General features: G+C 38.3%; 1 protein-coding gene and 1 pseudogene across 3 annotated transcripts in view; both read left to right on the top strand.

Moving 5' to 3' along the window:
* WWP2 (WW domain containing E3 ubiquitin protein ligase 2) overlaps positions 1 to 16,383 on the top strand; it is a 123,016-nt gene that overhangs the window by 72,048 nt on the left and 34,585 nt on the right. For all 3 annotated transcript variants that reach the window (XM_006909817.3, XM_025045297.1, XM_015587777.2), the window contains one exon: positions 10,389 to 10,599. In XM_006909817.3, coding sequence (XP_006909879.1) covers positions 10,389 to 10,599 — 211 coding nt within the window. The remainder of the gene's footprint in view (positions 1 to 10,388; positions 10,600 to 16,383) is intronic.
* LOC112478228 lies at positions 12,677 to 12,792 on the top strand (annotated as a pseudogene).

The following is a 16,383-nucleotide window of genomic DNA, read 5'->3' on the forward strand; positions in this document are numbered from 1 at the left end:
TTGGCGTATTGTATAGCTACGGCTATTCTCCATATGATTCTTCGAAAATATTCCTTTGCACAGAAATAAAAAGTATTGCCTTTTCTGTTCATTTCTTATCAATATTGGATTTCATTGGGGGTGGGTGGCGAATCATACTTATACATTTTTTTCTTTCCTTAATTTAAGGACATGATCAGACTTAGGGAGAAAGAAAACTGAGTATTGTTGCTGGGAGCTGGGTTAGAGAAGATGGCAGCACTGTTCATGGTTGGGATTGACTGGGGGCAAAGCCACACTGGGGGGCATTCTGTGGCTGTTCCAGCTAGAGTGTTTGTGCCATCTGAGTGAACAGCCCTTCCACATTCACATAGAATATCTCTACACTTGACTCTGCTCCCCATAAGTCGGAAGGGAAGTACCTATTTCAAAACAATTCATTTGTTGTCATGCTTTTCTTCTGTCTCATCAGGTCAGTATTGAATTAAAAAGAAAACTGTTCATTTTTCTAAGCATCTTGTAAAATGTCAAATCTTTAGTGACTGCTGGTTTTTGGCAATTTGTCTTAATTTGGAGCAGCTGGGAAGGGACATGAACATTGCTTTGATAAACTGTAGGTGGGGGAAGTGCAGGTATTTAAATTGGTAAATGACATCTTAATTGATTTTGTAGAGGCTTGTGATAGCAGAGGTGTGGCATGAAGGGCAGGAGATCAGAGCAGCATCACTTCTTCACATAAGCATTGTTATGACATTGTTAAAGACCTCTATGTGACAAACTCAAGTAGGAGAAATTGATTTGAGTTACTTTCTAATGACTTTCATTTCCTTTGAGAGCACCACATGAGGGCCGTAGAGCTGCTCTGATAGCTTACGGTGCTTGATTAAACTGTTACCTGTGATGGACTGCTGGGTGGAGGGCCTGTGTCTTGCAGGGGGCTCACTGTGCATCTTGGGACCTGCTTGAAGAACTGAGTTAACTAGCTTGCTCTGAGCTTTGAGGACTAGGATGAGCTGGAGGTGCTGTCTCAGCCTGCCTGGTACTCCCGTGCCAACCACAGTATCCCAGTTCTGGAACCATCTAGTCAGAGTGTGAATGTTCCTGTCTGTGCGAAGGGGACAGCAAGATGGTGGCTGTGGACTGTGTTATGGAAAACCATATGCAGCTCTGTGAGCTTCAGAAAACACACTTCCATTAGAAAAAATAAGTCCCTCGTGGAGAAGGACCAGCGTTTGCAAATGGAGAAGAGAAACTGGCTCTTTAGAACCAGTTATTTCCTGGAGACTTGGGCCACTTTGTTCCCCAGGGGCCTATGTTATTGTGATACTGTTTAATGTGATACAGCCACCTCCGCTTTCTTACGAAAACTATTGGTAAATTGACATTATATGCTGATGGTCTTCGAGTCACTCTTATTGACATTTAAACAGACCTGTATTTCCCTTACATTTATTTTCAGATACTTCTGTATATTGTCCTTATCTCCAGGAACATTATGTTTCAGCAGATGAGGCAGGTGTCAGCCATGTCTTCAGAAAGCCAAATATCCGTAACCCCAAAGTGCCTTGGAAATGTTTTATGGCGGTGTTTCTGAATGCCCAGTCTATTCCCAGAACCCATCTATGAAGGACAGTCATTGCATTTTAGGGACTTCTGCCTTTTAAAATACTAGGCCTTGGCCTCTGTCTCATCTCTCTCCTTTCCCCTTTTTGCCGTGATGACAGCTCACCTTTGCCTCGCAGCCAGCCTGGACTTTGTGGACTCTTTAATGTCTGTCCAAGGGGTACAGAAAAATCTCACCTTTCCTCGGGGGAGGAGACAGAAGTCCCCCTCTTTGGCAGTGCAAGAGCAGAAGGGGATCTGAGGATATGAATGAGGACATCTCCATCCTTCAGTACACTGCTCTTAGAACTGTGAGGACCAGTTCCAAAATGGTGGTGGTAGTGAGCCTTGCCTTCAGGAAATGTGTCCACAGACATACTGGATTTATTTAGCAAGCCTTTTGGCTGTGCTTTGCAGTTATGCATGAAAAAGACATTTGGGACAGAAACGAAGCCGAGTTCCAGGTGGTTTTTTGTGTTGTCACAACTGTAAGGTATTCATTTTTATGAAATGAAAGTGAATGGCAGCCTGTCTGTATAAATATAATATTTCTAAGTTTTAGAAGTGGTGGAATCGAGAAATAGACTAATGATATAGCACTTCATTGAGACTTGTGTGGAATGATTTACTTTCTCATTTTTTATTGAAAACTTTATCTGAAACAATTACATCTCTCAGTCCTCTCTTAAATGTGATTTCCACGCACATAGGTTGGAGTCACACTGACCGCGGTAGGATGCTGATCCCTTGTGTATGGTATGTGTGTAAGGCCCAGGGACTTGCTGGGCTTTAGTTTTCTCATTAATAAAATTAGGACAAGACATATAGATCTCCTAAGGTTGTTATAAGAATAAATTACATAAAACATGTAGAGTGCCTGGCATGGTGCCTGGGGCATGGTAAGCTCTCAATCACTGGTAGCTTTTATCTTTATGAATAATTTCATACAGTTATAATTATGCAGCATGGGGTAGATTTTCGTTTATTCACTTTGTTATTTTTTTACATAGGCTTTTATGTATCTGGGGTCTTCTTGATTAACTTTTTTCAGTGGCCTCCTACTATTTCACAGTTAATACTCCATAATTCATTCAACCATTCCTCAATTCTTATTTATTTCCCTATTGTAAAACAAAATCCTGATGTAAACATTTTGCCCACAGCTTTGTTTCTTCTTGAATGAAGTTCTTGAGTCAAAGGATATAAATTTTTGAAGTGAGATCCAATGTATATTATCAGATTGCCTTCCAGAAGATTTGAAGCAATCATACATCCCAAGGCAATGTAAAATTTTCCTCAAGTAATATATAAGGTTTATTCCTGAAACCTTGTAAATACTGGCTTACCATTTTGCTAACAGATATTAAGTGCCACCTTGTTGTTTAACCTCCTTGCATTTCTTCATTTATTAGTTGATTGTTTCTATTGTGTGATTTTTTTTTTCCCCATAGTGTTTGATGATTCGACCTTTGGAGATATAGAAGTTTATTTTAGAGATTTGTATACTCTAGGTACACCCTTTAAAAAATGTGATAAAATATACGTAACACAAAATTTACCATTTAAACCATTTTTAAGTGTGTAATTCAGTGGCATTAAGTACATTCACAATGTTGTGCAACATCACTATTCATTTCCAGAACATTTTCACCATCCCAAACTGAAACTCTGTACTCTTTAAACAATAACATTCTCTTCTTCTCCCACACCCCAGCCCCTGGTAACCTCTATTCCACTTTATGTCTCTATGAATTTGCTTATTCTAGGTGCCTCATATTATAAGTGGAATACTTTGTCCTTTTGTGTTTGACTTATTTCATTTAGCATAGTGTTTTTAATATTTATTCATATTATAGCATGTATCAGAATTTCGTTTCTTTTTAAGGCTAATATTCCATTGTATGCGTATACCACATTTTATTTATCCATTCACTTGTTGATAGACATTTGGATTGTGTCTACTTCCTGGCTATTGTGAACAATGCTGCTGTGACATGGATGTACAAGTATCTGGTTGAGTCCATGCTTTCTGTTCTTTTGGCTGTATACCTAAGAGTAGAATTAATGAGTCATATGGTAATTCTATGTTAACTTTTTAAGGAGCCCTCAAACTGTTTTCCAGAGCAGCTTCACCATTTTACATTCCCACCAGCAGTGAATGAGTGTTCCAGTTGTTCCACATCCTTGCCAACACTTGTTTCCCCCACCCTCCCCATTTTTTGCATAATAGCCATCCTAATGGGTATGAAGTATTAGGTACAAGTTTTATATGTTATATTTATGATTTTAAGTTTCCCCTATGTCATTGTTTTGCCTTTTATCTGATTTTTGTGGCTCTTGTAGAAAAGGAGTTAAAATTTTTTTAAAGTAATTGTGCCTGAGCATTTTTTAATGTTTGTAACTTTACCTTTTGCTTCAATAATGAAAAGATTCTCTCTTGTCTATAAACTGAATAAATACTGTATTCTGTTTTATCTTTTATATGTTAAAAAATAACTCTTAGAATTTATAGAGGTATATCTATTTCTATATATATATAAATATGAGTGTCATGTTAAATTAATTTTTCTCTATTTAGGGGTCCTATTTTCCTATGAACATTAATTAGTTTTCTTTTCTCATTGTGGTTTTGCTTAGTGTTTATCACTTAACACATTCTTATATTCAGTGAGAATTCATTTCTGTACTCTTTTTTCATTCCATTTATTTTATTTCCAGTTTTGAACTAGGATCATGTGATTTTGATTATTGACGTGTTGTATGTTTTTCTAATGTCTGGAAGGGCTAGTTCAGCCTTGTTATTTTTTCACCAGGATATTCTTTAACAGTTATACATTTTCAAAACAAATTTCAGACTTTGAATTCTTAGAAGCATGGTGGAATACAAATGGAAATTGCATAAATCTGTATACTGGCCAGAGAAAGACTGAACTTTCCCATCAGGTAACATGGGATGGTGTTTTCCATTCTTGTTTTCCTTCTTTTTTCCATCTAATTCTTTTGGTTTGTTCTAGTGTTGGTTGCTCTTGAAGAGCTGAGCGATCAGTTGCATTGGAATCACATTGCTTGTGTTTCATATTGACTGCTTTACTGTGGATTTTATGTTATGAGCTGCTCTTAGTTTAAAAAGCTTTCATTATTGGCAGTCTCCTCCTTATCCGAGTGTGGGGGCTGAAAAGACTGTGCTACATCACACACACCTAAAGATCTTGGAACACACAGTGAGTTGGCGGCATGTCTAGAATTAAGAAAAAGAATTTCCAATTCTTGATCTTTTTTTTGGCTAACTGTGACTAGTGTATTAGACTTACTACTGAATGAATATCTGATTCATGAAGTTAGAATGTTTAACCAACAACACAGAGGGAACCTTGTGAAATACAGTTGCAGTAACCAGAGGCCACTCAACTGCCATTTTACCTACTTACCCCATTTATCTTCTCATCTTGGTACCCAACTTTTCTTTCTATACGAGAAAGCCATCTAAGGCATTTTCATTTCTCCTCTCCCCTACCCCATTCCATTGTTTCTACTTCATGGTGTTCTGGGTTTGAGTATTGGTTCTGCTATTTGCTGACTGCATGGCACCTCTCTGAATGTACCTCTGTGAGCCTCAGTTTTGTCTTCAGTAAAATGGGAATAATAATATCTTCTTCATGGGACTATTGGGAAGATAAATGAGCTAATGAAAGTTAACTTGCTAACGACAACCCAGGATCCTGGATTGGATCTTGGAATAGTAAAAAGACATTAGTGGAAAAACTGGCAAAATCCAAATAACGTTCTGGAGTTTAGTTAATAGTAATGTACTGATGTTAATCTTTTGGCTTTGACAAATGTGCTGTGGTTAATTAAGTATGGTAGTAATGTTATGGGAAAATGGGTGAAGGGCATACTGTTTTGTACTACCTTTGCAAATTTTATATTAATCTAAAAATATTCCAAAATAAAAATTTTTAAAAAGAAACTGCTCTGTAAGTGGTAGGGTTACCCAAATGTGAGGTGGTTTTAGATCAGGTGTCTTTTGTTAGATTATTAGGTTTATTGAACAAGTATTTATCGAAAGCCATTTTGCTAAGCACTGTAAAGAAGACACTATAAAGAAGAATAAAAGAGGGCTTCTGCCCTATACTCTTTCTTTCAGGAAAATAAGCTGCAAAGGCACCATCAACCGATGTCACAGGGGCTGTGGGCTCCACGAAGGGGATGAGTCTGGACTGAAGTGGTGGAGTGGGCCTTGAGGGAGGAGGGCGGAGCTGAGCAGAGAGATGGAGGCAAGAACCTTGGAGGTACAGAGTGGAAGGTGAAAAATGAAAGAAATGAATTTGACCCCATTCTCAAGAAGGGTACCATCATTTGGGAAACATAAGTTGTGTACACCAAATAATTAGGGTTACTAAGGGAATATTGGCTATCTTGAATAGAGCTAAAATGCAAAATACAGCAGCTCTCTAAGGCCTGATGAAACAGTAAGTCTATGTCTTTGATAATCCAGTTTTTCTCTCTACCTGAAGTCACATTATGGTTTGTGTATGGTGCTCTGTCACTGGTTTACCAGGTGACAGTGATCCAGTAACTTAATTGTCTGAACTTTAGTTTCTTCTGACTATAAACTGTGATGTGGTGGATTTACCTATGAGGTTCTTTCAAGCGCTTACGTTCTAAGAATCTGTATATACACACACACACACACACTCTTTGAGAGCAGAAGAGTATAAACATGGACACAGAAAGTTTGTCAGTGCTAGACTATCTGGCTTTCATATTCTATTTCCAACTCTGAACTTGAGGTGTAGCATAAAACTCCTTAAACAGTTGAGCTACTCTGGTGAATCAAAGGCTCTCAGATATGTCTGTGAACAAGTCCAAGTCATGGTGGGCAGCCTTCTTACTAGATTTGCAGCTGCATGAACAGTCACATCCAAATAGTGTCTTTTCCATTGGCATCTCACAGGACTCTGTTTTGTTCTTTTCCTGGTCAACCGTTTCATAGTTATTATTTTTAATAGGTAGTACATATATGGTATCAACACTTTAACAGTATAAAAGCTTAAACCGTGTAAAAAAAGTTTCCTTCCTGTTTCAGTCCTCCAGCATCCAGTCCCCAGAGGCAGTTACCATTGTGTTTCTTATAATTCTTCCCAAGATATTTTTTGTCTATACAAGCATATGCCTATATATTCTTTAAACACACACACACACACACACACACACACGGTAGCATAATATATATGCTGTTTTATACTTTCCCACTTAATAATTATCTTAGAAATTTTTCTAGAACTTGAAGAACTTTGCTCCTTTGCTCTCCCTGCTAACCGCAGCCAAAGATGAGGACAATTTTAGTACCAATAAGAATAATAATCACAGCAGATTGAAATATTTCAAATATATTTAAATTCGAGACCACATAATGATCTTTTAAAATTTATTTTTCAATTTCAGTTGACATACAATATATTAGTTTCAGGTATACAACACAGTGATGAGATGTTTATATACCTTACAAAGTGATCATCTCAGTAAATCTAGTACTCATGTAATACCATGCATAGTTATTGCAATATTATTGACTCTATTCCCTATCATAATGATTTTTAAACAAAACAGAATTTCTTTGTTCATTTTTGGAGGATGTGAGGAAATCAACTCATTATTCTGAAAACTGTTAAATGAAAGGAAAGACTCAAGCATTTCTCTTGCCTTTTTTTTTTTTTTTTATGGATAGCCAATATAGCCAAATAGTTGGTGAGGAAAAGTTTTTCTTTATAGGCATGATAGAATTAGAATTTTACTGTTTTGCAAACCCTAACCAATTAATAGATTTAAGCAATAATCATCAGTGGCTGTTAACATCGCAAAAAAGAGGCAACCAGATGTCATGTGCCTCCTGATGGTAGTATACAACTCCATCTGTGCCACAAACATTGAATATATACAAAAGTATAAAGAGTATTATAATGAACTCATCACCCAGCTTCAGCTATTGTTCACTCATGGCAATTTAAATTTCATCTACCCCCTACTTCTCTTTATTGCACCCACATTCACTTCCCTCTGACCTTTCATTTATTGCACTTAAAATTTTGATGTGGCCCAACTGTGCTCCATAGAGCTTCTAGCAATTTCTATTCCTACCAGCAGTATGTGGAAATGCATTTTCTTTATACTATTATCAATGTGTGATTAAATATTTTTACTCTTGCAATATGAGAAAAAATAGTATTTTATTATAGTCTTAAATTGCATTTCTTGTCTCAGAATTGAGATTAAGCATCTTTTCATTTATTTAGGGATAATTTGTATTTTCTTAACTGAAGTGTTTCTGTGTTTTTGTTCTTTTTCTTACTGATTTGTAGAGCTTCTTTTTCTATCAAAGAAATTAGCCATTGGTCTGTAATATGAGCTGATAATTTTTCCAAGTTTGTTGTTTTTCTTTTGATTTTAATTTTGCTTCTGGTATTTTTTTTTTTTTTTTGCCATTTAGATTTTTTAAAATTTTAATGCAGTTGAATTCATCAATCTTCTATGACTTCTAGATTTCATGTAATACTTCAAAAAGTCCTTTCCACTTTGAGATTATAAAAATATTTGCTTCTGTTTCATTTTTTTTGTCAGAATCCCTGCTCCATCTGCAATTTATTTTGATGTAAGGAGTGAGATAGGAATATAACTCAGTTTTTTTTTCAGTACACTACCCAGTTGTCACACCACTGTTATTAAATAACCTTCTCTTTTCTGCAGTAATTTCAAATGCCACCTTTGTCATTTACTAAATTCCAGAGTATTTAATTGTTTCTGAACTTATTTATTTAATCGACATCTGCCTGTTAATGTATCAGTGCCACATTGTTTTAAGTGTTGTAGCTTTATAATATGTTAATACTTAAGAGAACTACCTCCTCTCTTACACATACACATAACACTTTATCTTTAGAATTTCATGGCAATTCTTCTGTATTTAGTTTCCTTTGTAAATTTTAGAATGAATTTATTTAGTTCTCAAAAAAGTCACAATGGTTTTTTTTATTGGAATTGAGTAAAATTTATAGATTTGCATAAAGAGAATTGCCATCTGTGGTGTTTTACTAATTTGACTAAGATAGAATAGAAGTAGAAATATACAGTCTTGTATTTCTCTTGGGGAAACAGCAGTTGCACAAGAGGTAGTCATTTGTTTAACAGCTAATTCAGTCTACGTGCCAGACAGTATATCATATACTGAAGAGGAAGCAAATAAATTAATCGTAGGTCATCTCTAGACTCTTATCCATTTATTAGGGTCAAGCTTGACATCACATCAAGTGAAGAAATTTTAGTTTCAGCGGATCACCAGTCTCATGTTAGCCAATAGGCTCAGAGTTATTATAATCTCGAGTTGCATTAGAGGATATGTAGAGAAAGAGAAGTAGAGAGTAGTGAGCGAGTTATTCAGGCTCTGGAGGCAGACAGCAAGCAGGGGTGTGAATTAGGTGCCCGATGACCTTGGCAGGTTATTTAATCTCTTCAGGCCTTAGTTTCCTCAGCTTTAAATGGGGGAGATATTAATTGTACCTAACTCATGGGGTTGTGTGTGAGGCTTAAATGAGAGAATTCAAAATGCCTTTGCACTTTGCTGGCACATACTGGTGTCCTGTAAATGTTAATATCATTTATATTGGAAATCTGACTCTGCTGGTGTGATGGTATCTGATTTATTATGTTCAGTTCCTGATAGCATTATTTAGGAGAGGCAGTAGAAAAAAAGATCTATAAGTGGGCAGAAACATTGAAGAAATAGTAGGCCTTTTTACTGGAAAAGGGGAGGTGAATGAGAAACAGAATGACCAGATACTGATATTGTATTGCTAAGGGATAAAGACTAAGACCAGCTAGTGGAATCACCTTAACATAAGAAAAAACTTTCTGGCAGGTACATCTGTTCAACAATGGAATGAGTCTGTAGTGAGCTCCCTGTCGGAAGAAATGTTCAAGAAGAATCTGGGTAGCCATTTGTTAGGGAAACTGCAAAAAGAATTTCTGATTTAGGAAGATGAGGCGAAATGGACAACTAAGGCATTTTCCTGTGAAATTCTAGTATAAATGTACACAGATGGAATCACATATGTAGAAAATTCTCTACATTTGCCTTATCCATTTTCAAAGAATTTTCTATATATGAATCAAAACCTTTGAAACTTTGATCCTTTTTGAGTAAGAGGATATTGTAGCGCCTCAGGGTCCTTGTGAACATGTATTAGCATCAAAGAAATGAAGATATGGAGAAATAAGGAAACTTGAGAACCAGCTTATTTCATTTCTGTTTCTCTGTCTATTGTTACCTCGGAGATAAGTCCCTTATCTTTGGTGCCCCATCCTTTTCATCTAGAGTATTTATTAATCCTTACTCCCTGCTTTGGGCATGAGTCCTTAAAAGAACAAGCACATTATTGGAAGTTTTCTCTTAGTATGTGTGGAGCTTATTTGAAGGAAGGTGCTATTTGTACCTAGCAGACAAATGACAAGTTTAAAGAAAAGTATATGACTCTATAAACTTGTATATTAGGAAAATTTAATAAATTTCTATAGGAGAGATACTATTTATTTAATAATCTATTTATTCCAGATCCATCTCCCAGTTTTCTTACAGCAGGCCATTTACTGACTTGCTGTAATTTCCAAAAGTTATATTCTGTAAAACTTTTTGCTGTCATTGGATACATGCACAGTCACATTGTAGGTATTGTGTTATCACATTAAAAGAAAAACCTAGTGAATGTGAACATAAGGCTTAGTCGATCTCTAAAATATGAATTCTGTGTTTTCAGTGAATGACGAACCTGTTACAGTCCCTGATCCCGAAGAAACCTCTGTTGTTGGTGTGACATCCCCACCTGTGGCAGCATCGACTGTTACCCTGAACCCCAACACAACATCTCTCCCTGCTCCAGCCACGCCAGCTGAAGGAGAGCAGCCCAGCACTTCAGGCACACAGCAGCTCCCGGTGGCTGCCCAGGCCCCTGATGCTCTGCCTGCTGGGTAAGTAGCCTTCTGTCCCACAACAGTGCTTTTCACCCCTCCAAAGACTGAGGCGCCTTCACCAGGGCAGAAACAACATGGTTATTTACTACCTAGTGGCTTGGAGTCTCTGGGAGGCTGCTATGCTTAGGAATAAGGGAGAGAGGAAGAACCGCTTGTTCTACATAAATCTTAAAAAGAATCTAAATTATCTAGGGCAGAATCAATGCTACCTTATACCATGACTTGAAATGAACAGCTTGACTCAAAGAGTACAGCCTTTATGGAACAAGGAGCTCATTTTACCTTCTGAAATCATTGGAGGGTGTTTGCCTAGATCTTACCTAGAAAACAGCTTTTCTCTCTTGAATTCTATCTTAATGGCCTATGGAAGACTTTAGGCTCTGAATGTTATTCCTTTAATAGGGCTCATATAAACATGGGCTACTAGTTTTCTTGCCTTCTTTTAGTTCAGAATTAAATCTGGTGGTAAAGACCTTGGATGATAAGAAGATGGCCCCAGTAAGCCAAAAAGAATTTCAAGTTCGGCCACATAGGGAGTGGAGATTAAGAGCATGGGTTTAAATCCCCACGTGAGCCTATTTGACCTTACCTGAGTGGCTTACTGTCCCACTAAGCCACAGGGACAGTAAGCTCCCACCCCACCACAGGCCGAAACACTTTTCCAAGGTAGAGTTTGGAGGTAATAATCATGCATATCTCCCCAGGAAGTTAAGGGACTCAGATTAGATAGTGTATGTGAGGCACTCACCCGATGGTGCGCATTACAACTGGTGAATGATATTTTTGAAGTGTTTGTGAGGGAACCATAAAGGAAGAGAATGGTTCTGAAGTGGGAAATGAAGCCTTATCTTAGAACTGCTGTTCATAGTCAGGAGCCAGTCCCATTGTGGTCCTGCTGTCCTTCTTGGTTATCAGTTTGGAACTGAAGAAACCAGTGTCCATTATCGCCACAGTCACCGTCAAATAAAGTGTGATGAAGATATGATAAGTATTGCAAATAGTTCTTAATACCTTACATCTATAGAGAATTGAGAGTATTGAGAAGTGGCTCTGAAAAGTGTTTTGCAAAGTTTTTGATTTTGTAAAATGGTTAATTTAACCAATTGATTAACCAGTTACTGTGTCTAACTGGTACCTACAGAGATTTCTTGTCTCTTTAGTATGTGGTAAGGAATACTCGAAAGACCTTTGGTTTATAATTTCAAATCTGTATATAATTTGGGGGGAGCAGAGCAGGATCATTCTGGCAGAAAGGAAAAAAAATGGCTGCCTCTGTCCCCTGTGAGCTGTTTGTTTTCTTTCCGCTGAGCAAATGCCTGGAAGGCCAGCTTCACTCTTGTGTCAGTCACAGGCAATTAGGGCTAATGGCTCAACGTGTCTTTATGTAGGGCGTGTGTGTGGGTTACTGTTCCCCGGGATTGGGCTCTTCCTGTTTCCAGGCAGCTGGAAAACTCAGGGCTCTGAAAACGTTCTTTATTCTAAGTCTGGCGGATGGAGTGGCCCAGGGAAGTTGATTCTCCGCCCCCACCCCGCCACAGGCCGAAACACTTTTCCAAGGTAGAGTTTGGACAATGTCTTTTCCTTAGAGCATTTACGACATGAGGAGGCCTGTACGTGGCTCTGGGGAGGCTGCTGCCCACTTTCCCAATGCCAGAGAAGTGCACTGGGACTCAGTTTTCCATCTTAAGACGCCCATACCTAAGACATCAGGGAGGCCTGGAGATCATTGGCTGCTTAGCTGGAGATTGCCACCAGCACGGCTGAGTGTATGGCGGTGAATGTGGAGGCTTTCAGTTTACTGCTCTGTGGTGGTATCTCAGAAAGGGCACATGTTGTATGGTGACTTAGGCAATTCATAGACCTAGCGTCCCCGCCCCAGATTATTTACAAGTTTAGGAGATCCAGACATGGGTTATTCCTTTATTCCTGATATCATGGTTTTAGGAGTCGGGGGACCAATTTTAACCTTTTAAAATAAAATTCTGAGGACGTGGTTCCATAGTGTAGTGGTTAGCACGTCTGCTTTACACGCAGAAAGTCCTGGATTTGCACCCTAGTGGAGCCATGGTCCATGGTCTATGGCCATACTACCCTGAACAAGCCCAATGTCTGATTTCGGAAGCTAAGCAGGGTCAGGCCTGGTTAGTACTTGGATGGGAGACCACTTAGGAAGACCAGGCGCTGTAGGCATAGAAAATAATAAAAAAATTTTTAAAAATAAATAAATTAAAATAAAATTCCGAGCCTGACATTTCACCACTTAGAATACTGCAGTGGCTTCCTAGTATCTTTAGGGATAAATTCTCAAATTCTTGATAAGGCCTGAAAGCCCTGCATGATAGGACCCCACATACCCCTCAAGCCTTTCATCAAAGGCACTCCCTGCTTTTGCTGTCCAAGCCCTAGCCATAATAATTTATTTCAGTTGGACAAATGTACCACTCATTTTCTGGACTTGGGACCTTCCACCGTTCTGGTTGCTGTTTCTGAAACCTTTCTCAGCACTTTGTCCATTAATTCCTAACCATCTTCAAGTCTCGGCTTAGTTTAGGACTTCCTCTGGAAATCCTTCCTTGATCCGTGGTAGACAAAGTCAGATCGCTCTGTGTACTGTAACTCTGCTCACATGTGTAATTGCTTGTTTCATGTCTCTCTGCCCTTCTGGGCTATAAACACCAAGATGGCAGAGAGCCTGGCACAAAGTAGGCTCCTAAGACATATTTGTAAAGAATAAATTTAAATGCCATCCTTTTTTTCTCCACCTGGATGAATGTTTTCTGCTTCCTTGATACCTCAAATAAAGAGCAACTATGACAGGTATATTGCATTTTCTTACCAAGAGCAAGAGCTTAAGGCAACATTCACTGGGTTGACTGGCTTTGGGTTTGAATATGCATCTCTGACGGGATCAGGATGTTCTTCCCTGCTCACTAGGGGTCCTCATACACTGCGAGATACCATGGAGCATGTCTCCTCTTTGCTAAGGCATTTCTGAGCCATGCTAGATATTTTTTTCAGGGCATCCAGCTGACTTTTTCTCTTCCACCTTCATCTTCTCAACTTCTTAAGTCTCTTAGTGAGCAATCGATTCACTTGGCAATCCCTCGGACTTACTTTTCCAGTTGCTGCACTGCCTTTCTGAAACTTGCAGCAGTTGAGACTGCTCATAAAGAGGTTACACATGTCCGTATGTTTTAAGGACTAAAGCCTACCGAAAGCTGGGCTGCTAAGTCCTAATAGAACACCCCTCATTACTTTTGTCCTTGTCTCCAAACCCTCCTGCTTTCTGTACCTTTAAACTTAATTAGCATGGGAGAAGCCAACTGGAAGGGTGTGGTGTTTTCAGCTTGTGAATGTCCATTAAAGGAGGGAGTGCCAGGAAGGCTCAGGAGACATGGCGAGATAGTGGTCCAGGCAGCCGGCAATGGGGAATGAGGCCACTTTGATCAGCTGGCCCTGCATCTGGTTTTTATCAGCACCAAGCCCACTTGGGGGACCGAATGCTCATTAACAGACCCTGTGTACATGGCTTAGATAAACTCCAAGCGCGTCCCAGGCTCTGTAGCTCACTCAGTCCCTAGCACACAGAGGCACATTATTTCACTCTGGCAGCCCGCGCTCTGCTGTGGTTTCTTACATAAGGGCGGCCGTTGTGTTTGGACTGCCGACTTACCTCAGCGTTGCCATTTCACACCATCCTTTTTCTCCTGCAGTCATTGGCCGCCCTGTCCATTTCCTGCCTCAGAGTAGAATTAATTCAGGAGGGATGTTTTCTAGATCTTTGGGATTTGCCATTTTCCCTACCCCCATGCGCAGTTATAGAGATCCAGAGACCCTTTTCTCTAGGTGGTCCTTAAGACACTATCCTTTATGACAACCTTGTCAGAGTTCTTTGATATTTTGTTTGTAGAGATCCTTTAAGAGATGTTGGAATTTGGAACTTCCATGCTAAGTTATAAACTAGCTTCTGCCATTGATTTTCATTCCAAATTCAATTTTGGTCCTAGCCAAAGATACTTACCCAAGGAGTTTTAAAACGGTGCTTTTCAAACTATCTGTAAAGAACCAGTCTTTTTTCTTCTGCTGTTTTTTATTTCGTTTTGTTTTATTTTTTTATCATTTTTTTATGAATCCTTATTTTTGTTCTGTGTTCAATGAGATGAATCTACTGTTCCTATATTTGGATGGTGTGTTAATGTCACATTGGTACAGAGGCTTCTAAGTGCTTAGAAACTTCTGTACTTTCTGGTCACTGAACAGTAACAGTTTGGGCTGTGGGCCATACTTTGAGTAGCACCGTTTTAAAGGATCATACTAGGAGACTCTGTGCCTTTGTGCAGAATATGGTTTAGTTTTTGACTCTGTAAGGATTATTATGTGCTTAGGTAATGACAAATAGTGCATGCTTTTCTCTTCCTCTGCATCATTTCAGGATGAAAGCCTTATTTTCTATTGTTGTTGGGACTGGGCCATGAGATATTCTCACTCTACTATATGTATATATTAATGTATAATTTATGAATTTTCATTTTTATTACACTTTCTTGAGAACTTCTCAAGGGCAGGGATTATTGTGTCCATCTTTGTATCCCCAACACCTAGAATAGTACTTGGCTTCTTGGAAGATGGAGTGAGAAGTGTTTGTTGAATGACTAGATAGATACATAATTTCATTCTCAGTAACCCTTAAAATTTTTTTGGAAAAAAAAAATGGAAGAAGTAAGAAGTACAACAATAAACAAACACCTAGATTAACCACTGATGCTTTTCATGCGCCTCGTGTCTACTTTTTCCTGACCATTAATAATATCTAACATGTGTTAAATGTTTCCAGTGTTTTATGGAGTGCCCTGTTTTTTGTTGTTGTCATTGTTAATTCTTGTCTGATTTTATTTATAAAACAATACTTTCTACTCCTGTTAAAAAAATAAAAATTATATGTTCGCTTGTATACCAATGCGTTTTAGCAATAGGTGGCCTTCTTTTACTTTATTTTTTTTTTCCTTCCCCCTCTCCCCCACCCTCTGGTAACCACTAGTCCATTGTCCATGTCCATGAGTCTCTGTTTGTCCTGTTCATTTGTTGCTTTTAGGTTTATATCCCACATATGAGTGATATCATGTGGTTTTCAACTTTTTCTGTCTGGCTTATTTGGCTTAGCATGATTATCTTGAGGTCCATCCATGTTGTTGCAAATGGCAGTATTTCATCTCTTCTTATGGCTGATGGAGTGCTCCATTTTGTGAGTGGGTTATTTCACGGAGTCTTTAAAACACTGAGTGGTAGCCATTTTTATCCTCATTTTGCAGATGAGGAAACCTTAAACAATTTGCCTGAGACCACATATACATACACGTACAGATAAACACACATTTACCAAAGTTTGATAATCTTAAGATATGTGCTTTTAAATTTATTTTTTATTGTAAAATATTTTAAGCATGCAGATGAGAATGGATGTTACTTTCGATTTAATGAAAGAACAGTATATTTTTAAATGACTTGAACAGCCATTATAGATATAACATCTTTTATTTTACTAATTCTCCATTTGAGGGAATATAGGTTGTTTCCAGTTTTTCTGTAACATGCTACAACATACTGTGACAGATGCAGTTATAGCTAAATCTTTGATGTGTAATTATTGCCTTAGAGTGTATCCTAGAAGCAGAGTTGCAGAGTTTAAGGGCATTCACCCAGGAATGGGTTTTGGCCACATTGTCAGATTACTCTTTGGAAGAATATACCCATTTTTGCTCCTCCAACTTTTTTTTTTTTTTA

The sequence above is a fragment of the Pteropus alecto genome, unplaced genomic scaffold (genome assembly GCF_000325575.1).
Source record: "Pteropus alecto unplaced genomic scaffold, ASM32557v1 scaffold42, whole genome shotgun sequence".
Classification (NCBI taxonomy): Eukaryota; Metazoa; Chordata; class Mammalia; order Chiroptera; family Pteropodidae; genus Pteropus; species Pteropus alecto.